Below are 16,721 nucleotides of genomic sequence, written 5' to 3'. Positions count from 1 at the left end.
TTTTCTGGACATATATATTTAAGCCCGAATCCAGTGTTTTTCAGAGTCGGGCCGGGCCAGCCCGCGGGCTTTGGCCCTAATTGACATGCCTAATTATATATATGTTACTGTGCAAAAAATTAACGATGTCTAAACAACATACTTATCTCACTATTTAAAATTTTATAATTATAAAAAACATATAAACCCAAATATTTTATGCATTTAAAATATACATAAACTAATTACAATATGTGTTATGTCATACCCTTGTAGCAGGGAGTCTCACCTATTTAGTTGTTAAATCTGTAGGAAACAAAAAAAAAATACAAAAAAACATTTCAAACACACCCGGATCTCTATTTTTCTTCCGTTAAAACCCTAATTTTTCATTTTTCTCCGGCGACCGTCGATAGACTATGAAGAGAACGAGAGAGAGAGTGAGGAATCCGTGTTTGACGAAAGGAGAAGAGAACTGTCCGAGTTGTTGAGTAATGCGCGTGAGAGGTTGAGGATATATAGGTCGTGAGGAGAGGAGGAGAGCAGCTGAGACGAGGAAAATAAGAAGAGGGAGAAAAGTTCGGTGTTGGTGGGATTAAGAGAATACATCTCTTCCTCACGGATTCGATGTGTCTCGATTCAAACCAACGCTTGAACAAATGTTGAGTAGGCACGGGTACATTGGGTGTGAGATTTCTATAAGAATGATAGTTTCAGATTCCCAAGACAGCCGTAAAATTGGTTGGGAAACCTACAGGAATCTTGACAGAGAACCAGATATTGATGTTCACTGATTGCAAAATACGTGAGGTTTTATTTGTAGTTCATGTGGTCTATACGATTTGCTTATATGAGTTCATTTGGTCTATACGATTTGCTTATAGTAGTTTTAGTTCATTTGGTCTATAGTAGTTTCTATATGAGTTATTATTCCCCTAATTTGGTCTATACGATTTGCTTCTTTATTAGCCAAGACGTCTCAAATCTCGGACGGTCAGATCAAGAATGAAATTCGGAGGTGGATTCGAAGGAGTCAAGGAGGTGAACTCCTGGTTCTAATTGCTGGAGACGAGGATTATCTAGTTGTTCTTGAGGAGCTGCGAGCTTCAGGGAAAGATTTACACGTCTTCCTCATCTATCCGGAGAATGGGACACATAAAGTTATCCGAAGATTTGAAGTAGAGGGAAGGGAATCCTTGGAAGACTTTCTGTCAGAGGCTCAAGGGGGAACTAGCGGCGATGACGACGACGAATCTGGTGACGGGGACGGGAGCGGAGGCGGAGGTGGAGGTTCTGGGTCCAAAAAAGGCGGCGGAGGAAGTAAGGGATTCAGGGACACTTGAGGAAACAGCCTATGTTGGACTTAGAGGAGCCACTCTGAAGATGAGCTAAGTGTCTTTCAACTTCAGGCTTATTGTGGAACTTATCTTCTGTTTAAGAAGTATCTTGAAAAACCCTTAATTTTGTTGTCTTTTCAACTTTATTTTCTTCAGCGATTTTGGGGGTTCCCAGTGAATCGAATGGAGCAGGCCCCTTTTTTTTTTTTTATAACTGTTAAATAGAGAGATAGAGGTCAATATAGGATAAAATCTATTTTGTTATTTCGTTCGCGCATTAAAAAAAATAATAATATTAACGACGGTGACCTAAGGTTGACCAGAAAGGTAGCGGGCCTATAAGTGAAATTTGTGGGCCTTTTAACGGGCCATTATATGTCTTAGCCCGTTGAATGGGTTGCGTAGAGTTATTACGAACTCATTATAAATATACCCGTAGTGGGATTGGGAGATTCGTTCGATATCATCGTCTGCAACTCTCAGCTCCTTTTCCCCAATTCTGAGCTCAATCTCGAACCCTAGCTAAGCTCACCAAAGCCAGTCATGTCGTCTAAGCAAGGTATTGCCGATTATTCATGATTTAGGTTCTTAATTCTCTGATATACGAGTTATATCGTGATTCGTTACGATCTGCTAATCTTTTTTTTTTTTTTTTGGGGTTTAAACAGGAGGAAAGGCGAAACCTTTGAAGCAGCCTAAAGCTGATAAGAAGGAATACGACGAGGTGACTCTAAATACTAAACCCCTTTAATTTTTAAGAGTTTTTCTTTTGTTTTGTTTTAACTTTAGACCTGGAATTAAACGACGTTATTGATTTCTGGATCTGGTTTTTGATTGTTCGAATAACTTGAAATGACACAGAATCATCATCTCTCTTGTTCCAAACTCAATGATTTTATAAGCAAGAAGCAAGTTGAAATTTTTTACCAACTATTCGTAGATCAATGATTTTAGACCTTTTTATTGAACTCTAATATCTGAAATTTTGGTTTGGCGTTAATGCAGACCGACTTAGCTAACATTCAGAAGAAGAAAGATGAGGAAAAGGTTAGTTCCCACTTTGGTTGCTCTGGCTTGTGTTTCCACTCTTGTTTATTCATATGATGTTTTGGATTGGATAAATGCATCTAGTTAGACTTCATCTATGTTTTAGGCTCCTTTCCCCTCTAAATGGAAAAAAGCTATAGCATACTAATCAAAGATGGTATCTTACATTATTGACATGGTTTTTGTAAGGTTATGTATTAGTATGTGCCACTTTGTCTGTTTGTCAGTTTTGTCAACTAATTAAAACTGGCACTAATTATGACATTCTACCTGGTGACTACAACAAGATGAGTCATTTTATTAACTGTGTGTAAGTTTAGGTATTTATTATAGATTTTCCGGATGATTTGGACTAGTTTCTTCTTACTCTGATGAAATGATGACCATTTTGCCTATTGGCGGCCATTATTGTTAGGATGTTTTGTTTCCTTTGTTTTCCACTCAATGATGTTAGAGACTCTTTAGCCTGTCTCTTTCACATGAAATGGACATACAGTGATTATTTATCACCGAAAGCCTGAACCATTTTATTTTGTATGAAAATGATAAAACAGGCGCTTAAGGAGCTTAGAGCCAAGGCATCGCAGAAGGGATCCTTTGGAGGTTCTGGACTTAAGAAGAGCGGCAAGAAATGATTCCGTTTTATCCCATCAAGTGTGTTTTTACTTTTTAATATGCAAATTTATGAAGTTAAAACAGATAATCATAATCGTGTGATGATGTAACTTCTATCATATTTGGAGGAGAATAACTTCGCTTCTCTATTACTACATATGTTTGCTTTCTCCATTTTTCATGAAATGGAATAATGTTATCTACCCTAACATCATAATGGAGTACAGTCATGAACAGAGTTGTATGCTGTCATATATCTTGAGGTATATTAGAAACTGTTCGAGTTGTCATAAGTCATAACTTGAAGGTGATAATATGTTGCATTGATAGTTTGATAATAGGAGCATAATAATCTTGACTCTACAAGATGAGGTAGAACCGTAGAAACTGAGGGTGACAGGTGAATGTACCAAAGCTGTGTGTAGAGCTGATCGAGAGGGACTTAGAGCCTGAAGGAGCCTGCTTTTCTTCTTGAACCATTGATAGTGGCAGAGGTGCGAGGATCAGAGAACTCGTAGTACATGTCTGTGAAGAAATTGTCAACAATGTCAAGATAGACAGGGCTTCTGATGCTTGAATAGCATCGAAGCGCTTCCCGAACATCCAATGAATGCTCCACGTCTCGTAGATCCACCATGTTGAGATCTTTCATCTTTTGCGCCAGCGCGTCACCTCTTTTCTTTGCATCCTCGAGTGGCTCTGCTGCAACTTTCTTCGGTTTCTTTTTATGTTGTTCGTTGAGACTCTTCTTGAGTGTGTTATCTGCCACAGCCGTGTCACAACAAATAACGGTGTAGGTTCCTTTGGTTTGGGAATCTTCTGGACAGCGGCGACTGTAGGAGAAGGGGCTCAGGAGAGGAGTGTTGTTAGGTAAGTTTTTGTAATCACGGGAGCAGATAGTGGATTTGATGCTCCCAAGGGTCTTCCTCAAGAAACGACCAACTCTCTGAATTGATTTTGCTGAAGGTTTCATCATCTTTCTTGCTGCTCAAAATTTTGAGAGGATAACCATATTTATTTCACCTTGTGGAGAGCATAAAACGAAACCTAACATTCATTCAGTGGCATGTTAGTAGTTGAAGAAGGAAGCTGATATTGTCAGACTTTAAGAAGGTGTCATCTTGTTGTTTGTGTTGTCCACTTTTATAGGTAAACAATCGTCATCACATTGATAAGCAGTGTTTCAAATTGGTCCCCTACTTATCTATCATTGCCAGCCACCCTCACTGCTCATGCACGCCAGTTGACTTAGGCGAATATCAGAGAACTAGGCCCATCAAGCCCTTTAAAGAGGCCCATGTTTTTGGCGGTAACCCGATTAAGATCCATTTTGTACAGAAAAAAAAAAAAAAAAAGAACCCTAAAAGTCTTTTCGGAGCCGCAAAGATATCTACAGAGCAAAGTTTGATCAATCCCCTGCATCTGCGGCAATGGTAATCTATTGCGCATTTCGTGTAAGGTTATGTTTCACTTTCGTGTTATAACTGGTGCTTTGGAAATGGCAGGGTAAGGGAACAGGGAGTTTTGGTAAGAGGAGGAACAAGTCACACACGCTGTGTGTCAGATGTGGTCGCCGTAGTTTCCACATCCAGAAGAGTCGTTGCTCGGCCTGTGCTTATCCAGCTGCTCGCAAGAGGACATGTACAATCTCTGTCTCTGTCTTGGGAACTTTGTGGCTAGTTTTAATTTTGTGAAAGAATACTTGGAATTTATGATTTCATTATGTGGGTAGATAACTGGAGCGTGAAGGCAATTAGAAGAAAGACAACAGGAACTGGTAGGATGAGGTATCTCCGCAATGTCCCTCGCAGGTTCAAGACTGGCTTTAGAGAAGGTAAAGCTTACATTGCACACCGTATAGCTAGCAATGTTATTTAATCAAAATCTTGCTCGTTCTGATTGATGGAATTGTGTGGATCAGGTACCCAAGCCACCCCAAGAAACAAGGCTGCAGCTGCTTCTTCTTCCTAGGCATTGTTCAGTTTGCGTTTTGCCATTTGTTTCTTGCTTCTGATGTAGCTTTTTTCGTTTTGGAAGAGAAACTACTTCGTTTTTTTTTTTGCTCTTAATACTTTATCGCCTGCTATTCTAAATCGAGATCGTTTCATGGACTTTACATCACCGAAATGCATGCGTGGTATTACTTTTTAAAGAATTCTAGCAAAACTCCATGTAATATGGAAGATAAGTTTACAAGGGCAATCCAAAGTATCAATCAGTTTGGTGGTGTATATTGACCAAATAGGTGCTTTTCGTAGTGCAACTGTTTGAAAGCTTGCTCCATTTCCGGAAATGCCGAGAGTAGCAACAACTCCAAAAGGTCAAACGCCAATTGCTTCAGACACACTGATGACTGAAACAACAATAATCAAACAATGAAACCCAACACTTAAGCTTAAGCATCTCAAGATCTGAAACTTCAAGACATTGTGAAAAGTTTACCTGGAGGAAGAAGTAGAGATCCTCTGCACATTGTTCATACTCCTTCTGTCCTATAAGACTCACTATTGTCGCTGGGGCTTTTTCTGTGAGTTGACGGTTAATTCAAACATTTATAATTCAATTACGCTTAGATATCACTGATGAGAAAAATATAAGATGACAGGAAGCTCATTACCAATCATCAGCTCATGAACAAATTTCGCTCGCCTCTCCGCTTCTTGTCGCTGCTCCTCCTCAGAACTGCCGGATTGTTGCTGCCGTTTTGGATGCTTTGTCATGAATATTCCATCCGGCCATAGTATCTGAGACGTCATACCAAATATCTCTTTCAAATCTAACCATGGATTGAAATATAACTAAGCCAGAGACATCACAGGGATATGTCACTGTCAGGCATACTTTTTTCCATTATTTAACTGAGACTTTCACAACTACCTCTCACTGTGCAAAAAGAAGGAGTTCAAGTGGAGGTTCTCACCTGTTCAACCCGTTGAATTCCAGAAGCAACTACAGTTCCCCGCCGCAGAAGACAGATTTTCTCAAGTACCCAATCGTCCAATGCATCGCCCATCCCAAGTTGAAGTATCTGTTTGGCAACCCAAAAAGCTTTCCGCCTTGTAATGTGCAAAAATAGATGATCAGGTTTACTCCACTTTCTTGACTCAAAAAGAGAAAAATAGTGTGGCTCCTGGTTATAAATTTATGTACCTGATCCACCCACCCTCCTGGAGTTGAAAGACAACATCTACTAAGTCTAGTAGGGGTAATGTTAGCTTTGGAGGAACCCACTGCACGAAAGACAAGTTATTACAAACACACTAATACAGAAATACAAGAAATGTCCTCATGCTTTCCCACTTTCCCACAATGCAAAAGACCGAATCATCAGAAAAACAAAACAAAATCTTTGAATGGCTGATACTAGGTGCGGATGTTACATATACCTCGGTGGGCAGACCGGCAAAGTCCACATCATCAGCATGTTGAGTTCCCACCTTTTGCCCGCCATTCTCTTTGCTATTTCTAACATCTAAATAAGGCGTCTTCATATGATCATTTCCAAGAGTTTTCACTTTTGACTTCACATCATCCACCATTACATTATTCCTTAAATGTTGACCCGGTTTCCCATTCTCTGAACTCGGATTTTCTCTCCAAGGAAGAGAACCAGGTGTAGCCTCAGTCATATTTCCCATATTTGTAGCGACAGTAGATGTCTTACTGACATGTTTAACTGAAATGATTTACTGGTGACAGTAAATTATAGCGAACTTATTAAGATCAAAATCTAATTGTGTTGTGGATTACTCACCTGTTAGTGTCTCAATGATTGAAAAAGAGCTTGAGAACGCATAAGTCTGCACAGCAGCAACAAGTTACATGTCAAATTTTGTCAGCACTAAAGATTTGTGAGTCAGCGGAAGAGAATCTACCTGGGAATCCACACTGAGGAAGTCCCAAACTTCAATCGATCCTGAAATTCGTTGTAGCTGCAAAAGCTTCTGAGCAAAGTAGAGAAAGGATAATTCGCAGATTAAGGAAAACCGGGGAATCACCTCAATGCAAAGTTATCATTCACATTTTAGTTAACATGGAAGAATAGACGACGTGTGAAAAGCAACAACAAAGGATCAAGCATTAGAACTATCAGCCCTATCTTACTTTGAATAAAAAAATGCATAACTCTAGTAGATAAAGCAGGCCTGACTCTACTTCAGAGTAACAATTACACAACAGTAGATGGTGACGTTTCATGCATAAGAACACTCAGTATTAGCTTCTGAAAAATCCAAACTAACTACCAGAATATGAAAACACAAAAGCTTATTCACAGTTAAACTACTCATCAAAAAAACAAATCCAGTAGAACAAAAACACAAAAAAACAAAAAATTCATATACATAAGCACCATGAAAAGCATGAACATAGAGTAGAAAACAAGAGACATGGCGTTTGACCTTGATATACTCATCAAGTAGTACACAGCGCTCTTTTATAACAGGTATGTCCACGCCTGTTGATAGAAAATGCTTTGGCGGTAAATGAAGATTGTACTCGGGAAAAACTTTAAGCCGCCGGTGAAGCTCCTCAAAATGTCGAAATCTGAAAGTTCATATAAATAAAAAAGTTTAAAAGAGAAAGCGCCAACATCAAATCCGTAGCAGTATCTTTCTATCACCTTCTTTTGATCGACCAGCTATGATTACTTTCATCTGTGACTGCAATTGAATACACAGCAAACATCTTAGAACTACCCTCCACAATATTGGCACCCAGAACCTGCAAGAAGAACCTAAAATCATCCATCGTATGATACTACATACGAACATAACTGTCTGCAGATTTACGAATGTTTGGATGCCCAACCGATATATAATTGTACCTGACATCTCAACTTGGCAAAGGAATCAACCAACAAAGAACTTTTAGGAGCATTGGGAACATCACTTTCTGCCGCTGAAACGTATGATGCAGATGACGTTGCAGACATTCCACTGAATGATCTAGCCAATGAACCATCTTCAGAATCATTGCTATCATCATCATCTATGATGTGTCCAGAAATTCTGGATCTCTTCCTGCCAGATTGATGTCTGGGTCCTTGCTGATAACGTCCATGCCCTTTACTGGTCTTTTTGAAAGAGTGGCCAGAATTTTCAAGTGGATGATGTATCCGTGAAACAGCAAGATTTTTCTTTGTTCGACCATCCCAGACTCGAGTCCCAGGACTGTTTAGACCTGTTACCGTTTCCTCATCTTCGGATGTAGAAGAATGACTACTCTTTGTTTGCTCCTCGTCCTCTTCAGCAGAGGAATAACTTGATAAGTGACTCTCTGTATTTACGACTTTAGGCTGATTGGAGATTCTTGAATTCGCAGTGTTTTCACTTAAATAGCCATCGTTGCTCGATTCCTTGCTAGACCATCTCGGGGGCACGCGCTCAACAACTTTCTCATCTTCCTTCTTTTTATAGTTTCTTCCCTTTGCCCACACGCTTTCCAGATGCTCAGGAGCAAGGTTCGCAGTTTTCCTTTGTGACATCATGTCTAACACGTCACCCCATCCCTCTCCTCCTCTATGTCCTTGAGGATGTTTACTACCATCACCTATTTTGGACGTTGAGGGTAAGGAGTTCCACGACCGGGAAGATTGGGTGTCCAAAGAAAGCAATGGATCTTTCGATAAATCTGTTAAATGCTGTTTATCTGTAGCGCTTTTCCTTTTAGAATTTTTCTGCTGTTCATTTTTCAAATTCACAAGCTCAACACCTGTGACAGAAGGGTCCAAATATCTAGAAAAATGATCAGGAGAAAGATCTGAGAGATCCTCAGATGGAGAAGCCTCTTCTGCAGCACTAGATCTGTTACTAGTTTTAATCCTTGACATTACAGCACCCTCAATCCTCTCATTTATGAACCTGGTACACAGAATAAGTACCATTGAGGCGAGAATAAGAGGGGCAGAATGTGGTGTAAGAGAGGTAATAGTTTACCGAGGATTGGCTAGATTTAGGACTGGTCGAATCACACAGCAAGCAAGAAGCTCCCTCAGGGTATAGTGGAAAAAAGCACAGTGCAGATCCTCTGGCCTAAATGTTAGTGAAATGAGACTGTTCATTATATGCTGCAGAACCTGCCAAATAGAGACCATAGTATCACCACCTGACAGCAATAAAGTGGTAAAACATCCAACATAAAAATCTGTATAACAGCTTGTCGCAACAGTAAACCTTATGCTCGGATTCAGGAGAAAACAATGCAGGGTGCAATTTATCGTCTGCGGCCATCACACGTCTTAGTTCAGAGTCGCGGTCTTCAAAACTGAGGCTTCTCTTTTGTTGTCTCTCAATCTTTGCTTGACACTCGCGGAAAAGCTCCACACGACGACATACAATATCAATTAGATCCCTAAATCAATACAAAGAAGGTTTAGTTTCATGGAATAACAAACCTTAACAAAAAAACTCAATATGAGACTTGAGACACTAAAAAAATAACAAACCTTGTCAACAGATCAATAAGATTAACATTTCTAAACCGCCGTGAAATTTCCCCAAGAACATCGTTAATGATAAACACCAGTTCATCAGGACCTTGTTTATCCGGTGTTATGCGAGAGTACCAGAGATCCAGTACCCATTCAGAAACGAGGTGACGGGTGAAGTGATCAATCGCATCCTCAACAACCTGAGAGTTCACTTTGCTTCTCCAGTCAGACCGTGGAGCTGCTTTAGGAAGGTCAGGTGTTTTATTTAACGTTGGTGCATTGAGAGAAGGCGGTTTGTTGTTGTAAGCTGCAGCTTTCCTTTTCATTTCAATATCGAATGAGAAATAACGAAGGAGGATGATCAAACACGCAGCAGCAGGGAGATTGACCCAAACCGATGAGCTTGTCACTGCAAACGTGAGTGTATTCATTAGAGATTGCTGAACACATAAGTAGCTACTGAACCACTACTGAAAATAAACAAAGATTCATAGTAGCGATCAAATAAACTTACGCGACATGAGGTAAGACAGTCCTACGACGCATATCACCACGATTACAATTCGTTTCTTAGCTTCCTCTACCAGGTCCCGAAGAGTCACCACCTGCTTCTGAGTGCTCATAGTTCAATCAAAATCCCTTCTCTCTCTCAGACGCCTAATTCACCCCTTCAATGAACACACCAGAGAGAACAGACGGATTTTTTCCAGAACCTAATTCCCGGGAAATTAAAACCCGATCTTCGAAGGATCGATCAAAGATGAGCTGGTTTCGAAACGACGAGAAAAGAAAGAGAGAGAGAGAGAATCAATGCCTCTGGGAAAATCGAAAACGGACTACGAATTGATGGAATCGGCCGGTAATGGAGTCTATCCCGGAGACGGTTGTTGATTCCGTACGTATTCTCCGGCGAGTGTTCCCGGTAAGAGATGGTTTAGGATCTTTTAATTCTCTCTCTTCGTGGTGGTTTGCATTTCACTTTCATTAATTGTTTACAAATTCGCAATCAAGTCCATATGCTAACGCTAGGTGTCGAACCTTGGGCTCACCAAACGCTTTGGGCTATTTTGGAAATTTGATGTAAACTTGAACTGTAATGACATAAATGCCCTCATCACCGCCTTTCCTCTTTCAGCTCGAAAAGGATTAAAACATTATCCAAATTAGGGTTCATATTTCAGAGAAGAGACCTCTGAATCTCTGCATCTATGGAGGCTGCAAAAGAAAGAGTCGGCTTGCTCGACAAGATCCTCCCGCCGGCACTTGCTGACGCCGGACTCGAAGATTGTGCGCTGCCGCCGGAATCTATACAGGAAGCTTTTCGTAAAGCCGCCAACGCCGTGAAGTCTCGAGCAGCTTCGATTTTCGAGCACGAGGAGGAAGGCGGTTGTGTAGCGGATCCGGTTCCGGAAGGTTCAGGCACGATCATCGTCGGCGGGGGTAATGAAAGGGGTACTGGACCGTGTTTAGCCGGAAAGGGAAATGGGAAGTTGGCTGAATCGGAACAGGGTGGAGATTTGGTTGTGGCAGGCGAAGGTGGAGAAGGGAGGAGCTGCGTTGATGGTTTGAAGGATTTGGATGTTGAAGGTATTGAGAGCAGCAGGGAGAAGAAGGATCAGAGTGAAGAAGATGAAGAAGAAGAGGAGAAGAAACCGATCTTGGTTGAAGGATATGTCTGAGGAGTCCTCACATTGTCGAAACTGTTCTTCCCTCGTGTATATAAATAAAGAAAGCAGTAGACTTTTACAGCTTTAAGAGTCCCTTTACGTTGCTTTGCTGACCGTGGTGCTTAAATTTCCGACCTTTTGTCTCCATAGGCATTGTAGCAAAGCTTATGTATCGCCTGTTAAGACACGAAACTTGATGTACTACGAGTTGAGGAAGAAAGTGGCGATTCTCGTTTTTGATTTACTTTTTCCTGCGTCTATCCCACGAACTATTGATTCTCTTCCGTTTGTATTTCAATTGAAATTCAAAAAGATTGCAGGGAGTCTTGCTAACATTAGCAGGCATGTCTCGTTCTCTATTTGTTCTTGCAGTTCAAATCCCAAATTGAATTTGTGTAGTTTGTTGTTGGTGACTACTTTAGACCTGTTTGGTGAAGTAAGAGTCATCACTCTGTCTGTCATAGGCATTTACAGGAAAAAGGAAACCTTTAGTTGCTAGTAGTTTCTGTGTATGGAACCAGCGCCAGCAGAGAGGAGAAAAGAGAATGATTGGCTTCTCTCAGTTGTTGAGTTTGTTCCTTCTCAGCAGAAAAACGAAGATGGTGCAGTATTGAAGTTATGATACATCTGAATATATGTACAGCTTTCACTGCAGGTCTAAGAATTGAGGCTGCCTTAAGATCAGAATTGGGACTGCCTTAAGATCATGTCTTTAAGAACATAATTAGGCCTTTATCACAAAATGATTCGCAAATCATTGGTGCCATGGGGCTGCGGTGTCAACTGTTCGATGAGACCATTTTGCTCATATTAGGGTACCCCTCTAGCCTCCATTCACCCGATGTCTCCACTCCCCAAGTAGAAGAGAAGAGTGATGAAGAAGAGGAGCAGACCCATCACCAACACCAATTCAGCTTTAGTATGTGTAATCAGTGTGGTGATTTTGTTTCAATCTCACTTTCTCCTATTCTAGAATGTGTTTGTGTTGCTTTGCATGTACAGCTTAACTGTTTGTTGTCACATGTTCCTTCTTGGCTCAAGTTGTATGGTTCCATATCCATCTCAAATTTCTCAATTCGATTTTTGGTGCAAAGAGTGTTTGTTTTCAGTTTTCACTTACTCAGTTAGTAGTATTATGCAATTACAAGGCCCATGTTTATTATAATTACAAACAAATTATATATTTGAACGGCCCATGTTTATTATGCACTAGAACACTGTACACGCGCGAAGCTCGTCTTCTGGCACACGTTGCACGCTCCTTCACGCGCCTTCTCGATCGATCTCGCATTCGGAGCCGGTTTGTTCACCCGCCGGAGATTTCCACCGGCATATTCTCCAAACGGCTCTGGTGACTTGGCTTTCCTACTGCTGGAGGACGATAGGGTGTTTACATTTTTACAAGTAAACGTAGAAATTTCCCAAGCGAAAGGTTTTAATTTTTGAGCTCCAGATTGAACGAACTTAGCCGTTTCTCCGATCTCTCTCGTTTCCTCTCCAAACAGGTTCTTCCTTCAAACTTAATTAACAAGCGTTCCGTTCGTTTTGGGTCTCTAAGTAGTTTCTGCTATGTTGTCCACAAACTGTTCGACGAAATGCGTCTGCGGAAACTAACAATACTCGTAATCATGAAATTTTCAGCGCAATGGAGAAAACAGACGAAGAGAGGAAGAAGGCTCAGATGCTGGACGCTCGTGCCAGAAACATCAGCCACAATGTTCGCTGTACTGAGTGTGGGAGTCAGTCCATTGAAGACTCGCAGGCAGATGTCGCTATTCTCCTTAGACAGGTCGTGTCCTTTACTCAGTTTTGTTTCCCAAAGAATGAGTTGAAATCTAGTTTTGATGTCTACTCCCCTCTGATACACCTGAGTTTTGCAGCTGATCCGTGATGAGATAGGAGCTGGGAAAACTGACAAAGAGATCTACAATAAGCTTGAGGATGAGTTTGGGGAGACGGTGCTTTATGCTCCTAAATTTGATTTGCAGACCGCAGCATTGTGGCTAACACCGGTGAGTTTAAAACAATCAATAAGAACTCTAACCTCCATAGGGACGTTTAGTTTAATGGACTCTGGTGTTTTGGTGTGTGGCAGGTTATAATTGCTGGAGGTACCGCTGCAGGGTTGGTTTACCAGAAGCACAGGCAAAGGACAAACGTACATATCATGGCGTTGAACCTTATTAGAGGTGTTCCATTGACTCCAAAAGAGAGAGTCACCATGCTTGATGTTCTTATCCCACCTCCCCCTCCTCCTCGGGGAATGGCTTCCCGGCTGAGGAGATGGCTGAACCGCTAGTCTCCTTAACTCTCTTGTTTTTTGCTCAAATCTTATCGCGTTAGCCAAATAAACAATGTGTTCAAGTTGAAGGAGTGAGTACACATTGATTAGGAGAAACAGATAGGGACTGCTTTGTTGAAAATGGATTCTTCCATAGGAATATCTTGGAATGAGTTATGTAAGAATAAAACATAATTGAAAGTCTGATACTTGTTGTATGTTTCTTTACTGTGGAATTGAAAACAGAGAACGCACCGTTATTGGTACAGAGACATCTTTTGTTCCAAAGTAGCTTGTGTGCTAAAATGAGCTTTTTTGCACATCTTTATCTTGAAATCCCGAAGTTCACAGAATGTGTTGATTTGCTTATTATAAAAGATGCAATGAGTAACGGAAAGAAATCTTGTCTTGCTCAAAAGAAAGAGACTTGTATGTTGAACATTACAAGGGGGGATATTAACTGGTTAAGCATTTGGGTTTTGTTACCTTATATTGTCATCATTCCCTTTACAATCCAACGACTTTTTCCACTTTATTTCCAACATAATGGAAAACATACAATCCCAGGACCTTGTGTATCATGAGGTCTCTAGATGAGCATTTCATTCCTTCCTTTGGGTCAGTCATATATATTATCTAGTCATGTTTTACTGCATCCTCCAAAGATGACTTCAAAAGGAAACAAATTCACTCTTCAGGGCGGCGGCAAATTCTTTCTACTCCCACTGCTTCCTGTTCATGTAACACGCAACTTCTTGAATTTTTCAAACAGCCCCCAAGGTAATAAAGACTGAGATCAAGCTTTATTTTTTTTAACCTCTGTATTGTCAAGATCGTAGCGAACAAGAAACACGCAGTTACATCTCGACTGATCATGAATTCCTCTCTTGATATTCACAACATGAGCATCACAGTACAATGCTTGATCCTCCCTGTCCTGCACATTAACAACCACCCCAAATTTCCATTCTTTACGTTTAATTTTTTTGCTAAAGGTTCCATCCTTCATAATTAGATCAAAGTGAGACTTACTTGGAAACATAGAAGCAGGTCACCAACATTCACTCTCCCACACTCTGATGGTTCTACAGGAATAGAACGCTCACGCACTGATGTTCTGACATCCACCCACTCATCGTGTTTATTGTCGAACCCAGAGAAACGTACACGCACTTCCTGTTGCAGACGCTCTCAGTTGCAAACGAAATAAGGCATTGTACAAAACTACAAAAGAGAAGAAGTTTTACCAGTTCACCAGTGCGAAGAACTCTATAAGTGACGAACGAAGACACGTCATACCTGAAAGACCAGAATCCAAGCAAATAAGCACAGATATAAAACGACAAAGGTAGCACATGTACTATGCTAAAGTCTACACCTGAACATGTAGCCTTTGGTAAACTTAACAAGCAATATGCCCACGTATATATGTCTATATACTTGTTAAATTTGCCAAATCCAAAAGTGGAAGCAAATATGGAAAAAGATGATCATTCAAAAGCAAAGAAAGGTTCTTACCAAGCGTAATCCCTAGCTGATCTAGCCTCAAAAGCCAGATCAGAAACATCAGAAGCCTTACCTGTGTATGAAAATGTTCCCCAAGGCGTTAAACTAAAAGAATCAAGAATGGCAAACAAGAAAAATGAAACAAAACCTTTTCGTCTTTGAACATAGGTAGCGTTCCCAACATTTACAGCCTTTCCAGCAAAATTAGGATTCGACAAGTCAACAATCTGCAAAGGAGGAGATGGCAAAGTTTTGTATTTGGGTTGGCTTTGCTGCTTCAGCTTCTCCTGAAACCAACCCTGTACCTGAAAAAAAAAAAACCACTCAATTTTAAAGAACAAGTTACTTCTTGCTGGCTTACACTTGCATTGCATTTCACCAAGTTGCATGACGAAATAAGAAACGCACCTGTTTCCAAGTTACAGATGGTTTCCCCTTCCGGTTCGTAGAACAACTTTGAAACAAACACTCAGTTAAGAAGAACTAATAAAAACAGATTTACCAAAAAAAAATATGTAACCAAGATTCTCCTCATATAATGCAGCAAAATTCTCAAATAATTTAAGAAGATATTACCTAAAAGTGGAGGCAACAGTTTGACAAAAATCTTTTTGGAGAGATTGATCACCTATCTCCTTATACAGATTCTCCATGTCTACAATCTTCACCATAAGAAGAAGAAAGAAAAAGTCACATCTCATATGAATCTTTTATATATCTAATTAAGCGAAAAAAAAGAAAAAAAAAAAAAGAGACCTCAGCCAAGGTAAACTCGGTGAAGTAGTGAGAGGAATCATCGGAAGCAGCCATTATCGACGACGGCAGAAGGAAGAACAAGTGAAGAAGAAGATGCTACAACAGTGACTCATATACCTTCTTCATAAAGCTCTCACTTCTCAGTGTGCTTTAATGGGCTGATGGGCCAAAATCAATAATAATCTTCACATATGGGCCCAAAATCTCGAGTCTTAAAAATAAATCTTATGAAATTAATATTTTTTACACATGCGGATAATTAGATGTTTTTATGAAGAAACGATCTGTACAGAACTGTATTATTTGATCCACGTAAACAGCAAAAGTTTCGGACAAAGCCAGTCTGAATAGCCAGTGTTACAGTTTATAATTGACTTTGAAACTATCGAGATAGTGTGAGCGTTGAGGGAACCCGTCCCCGGGGAATCTTCCGAGTTATGTATGAGCTGGGTGGTTGTGGAGTGTTTATTAATTAATATACTCATGATTACTGACATTATTAATAAAATATTAAACATATTTTATTTAATTACACAGCTAATCCTCACTAACGCTCTACCTATTTTTTTATTTCAAATTATTTTGAATGGCGACAATCTTGGCCCTTATTTCTCCCATAAATATAAGATTCGTTTACTAAATATCGAGTAAAGTAATAATTTATATTCGTTACGTAAATCGTTATAACATTATTCCTTTCTTATTAATAATCAGCTAATACACGTGCTTTTAAAACATTTTAAAACACAGTTGATAATAATGGGCACAGGGACAGGGCCTGAGCGATTTGACCGAGAGACTCAAACACGCTAACAGAGAATAATTTATTTTAATTAAGGGTTAGGTACTCGGTACAGACCTGTCATTCTATTAATTACGGTATTTGACTAATCACGCAGTATATAATTTACTGCTGTACTTGATTAACAAAGTTAATTAGCATCAAGAAAAACGAGGTCAAGATGTTTGAACTCGGTTTGAGTTTCTTTTGACATATGTAGGCGCTACTGTGTGTGTAGTAGTTGGTACGAGGTATATTAGTAAGTAGTAACAAAATAACCAAGACTTTTAGGTAATATTAGTAAGCACTAGTAACAAAATAA

The 16,721-nt window shown here is 40.0% G+C and overlaps 7 protein-coding genes across 10 annotated transcripts; 4 read left to right on the top strand and 3 right to left on the bottom strand.

Annotated features, from left to right (window-relative positions):
- The first annotated feature begins 1,771 nt into the window (after positions 1–1,771).
- LOC147923365 (uncharacterized) lies at positions 1,772–3,187 on the top strand. Its single transcript, XM_087497198.1, has 4 exons — positions 1,772–1,875; positions 1,985–2,040; positions 2,322–2,363; positions 2,918–3,187. The coding sequence occupies exons 1-4, from the start codon at positions 1,860–1,862 to the stop codon at positions 2,996–2,998; spliced, it is 195 nt and encodes a 64-aa protein (XP_087353324.1). The 5' UTR covers positions 1,772–1,859; the 3' UTR covers positions 2,999–3,187.
- Positions 3,188–3,279: 92 nt separating this feature from the next.
- Positions 3,280–3,954, bottom strand: LOC104755837 (uncharacterized). The gene has a single exon (XM_010478306.3). It carries the CDS (start codon positions 3,952–3,954, stop codon positions 3,421–3,423), a length of 534 nt encoding a protein of 177 aa, XP_010476608.1. The 3' UTR covers positions 3,280–3,420.
- A 133-nt stretch (positions 3,955–4,087) lies between these two features.
- LOC104755836 (large ribosomal subunit protein eL37z) lies at positions 4,088–5,105 on the top strand. Its single transcript, XM_010478305.2, has 4 exons — positions 4,088–4,411; positions 4,484–4,619; positions 4,711–4,812; positions 4,900–5,105. The coding sequence occupies exons 1-4, from the start codon at positions 4,409–4,411 to the stop codon at positions 4,947–4,949; spliced, it is 291 nt and encodes a 96-aa protein (XP_010476607.1). The 5' UTR covers positions 4,088–4,408; the 3' UTR covers positions 4,950–5,105.
- On the bottom strand, positions 5,097–11,123 carry LOC104755835 (uncharacterized). Of its 4 annotated transcripts, none has more exons than XR_015587671.1 (15): positions 9,923–10,536; positions 9,424–9,817; positions 9,152–9,329; positions 8,915–9,054; positions 7,804–8,839; positions 7,600–7,700; positions 7,379–7,523; positions 6,854–6,922; positions 6,733–6,778; positions 6,365–6,667; positions 6,129–6,208; positions 5,899–6,034; positions 5,596–5,722; positions 5,421–5,503; positions 5,097–5,331 (listed from the first exon to the last, which is right to left on the bottom strand). XR_015587671.1 is itself a non-coding variant. In XM_087497197.1 (15 exons), the coding sequence occupies exons 1-15, from the start codon at positions 10,029–10,031 to the stop codon at positions 5,194–5,196; spliced, it is 3,072 nt and encodes a 1,023-aa protein (XP_087353323.1). In that variant the 5' UTR covers positions 10,032–11,123; the 3' UTR covers positions 5,097–5,193. The 4 variants fall into 4 exon arrangements, 1 of the variants encoding a protein (XP_087353323.1); XR_015587673.1 differs by having other exon boundaries at positions 7,600–7,713; positions 9,923–10,428; XR_015587672.1 differs by having other exon boundaries at positions 6,365–6,654; positions 7,600–7,713; positions 9,923–10,428.
- LOC104755833 (uncharacterized) lies at positions 10,531–11,319 on the top strand. The gene has a single exon (XM_010478302.3). It carries the CDS (start codon positions 10,617–10,619, stop codon positions 11,085–11,087), a length of 471 nt encoding a protein of 156 aa, XP_010476604.1. The 5' UTR covers positions 10,531–10,616; the 3' UTR covers positions 11,088–11,319.
- A 789-nt stretch (positions 11,320–12,108) lies between these two features.
- On the top strand, positions 12,109–13,622 carry LOC104755832 (cytochrome c-type biogenesis CcmH-like mitochondrial protein). Its single transcript, XM_010478301.3, has 4 exons — positions 12,109–12,580; positions 12,717–12,864; positions 12,956–13,087; positions 13,171–13,622. Exons 2-4 carry the CDS (start codon positions 12,721–12,723, stop codon positions 13,372–13,374), a joined length of 480 nt encoding a protein of 159 aa, XP_010476603.1. The 5' UTR covers positions 12,109–12,580; positions 12,717–12,720; the 3' UTR covers positions 13,375–13,622.
- Positions 13,623–13,744: 122 nt separating this feature from the next.
- SHH1 (SAWADEE HOMEODOMAIN protein) lies at positions 13,745–15,766 on the bottom strand. Its single transcript, XM_010478300.3, has 9 exons — positions 15,619–15,766; positions 15,439–15,524; positions 15,271–15,316; positions 15,011–15,167; positions 14,875–14,935; positions 14,604–14,655; positions 14,389–14,532; positions 14,174–14,293; positions 13,745–14,088 (listed from the first exon to the last, which is right to left on the bottom strand). The coding sequence occupies exons 1-9, from the start codon at positions 15,670–15,672 to the stop codon at positions 14,044–14,046; spliced, it is 765 nt and encodes a 254-aa protein (XP_010476602.1). The 5' UTR covers positions 15,673–15,766; the 3' UTR covers positions 13,745–14,043.
- Positions 15,767–16,721: the final 955 nt, after the last annotated feature.

Source organism: Camelina sativa, chromosome 17 (assembly GCF_030686135.1).
Source record: "Camelina sativa cultivar CO46 ecotype springtype chromosome 17, ASM3068613v1".
NCBI lineage: Eukaryota > Viridiplantae > Streptophyta > Magnoliopsida > Brassicales > Brassicaceae > Camelina > Camelina sativa.
The sequence above is the reverse complement of the archived record's forward strand: the minus strand, read 5'-3'. Positions and strand labels throughout refer to the sequence as shown.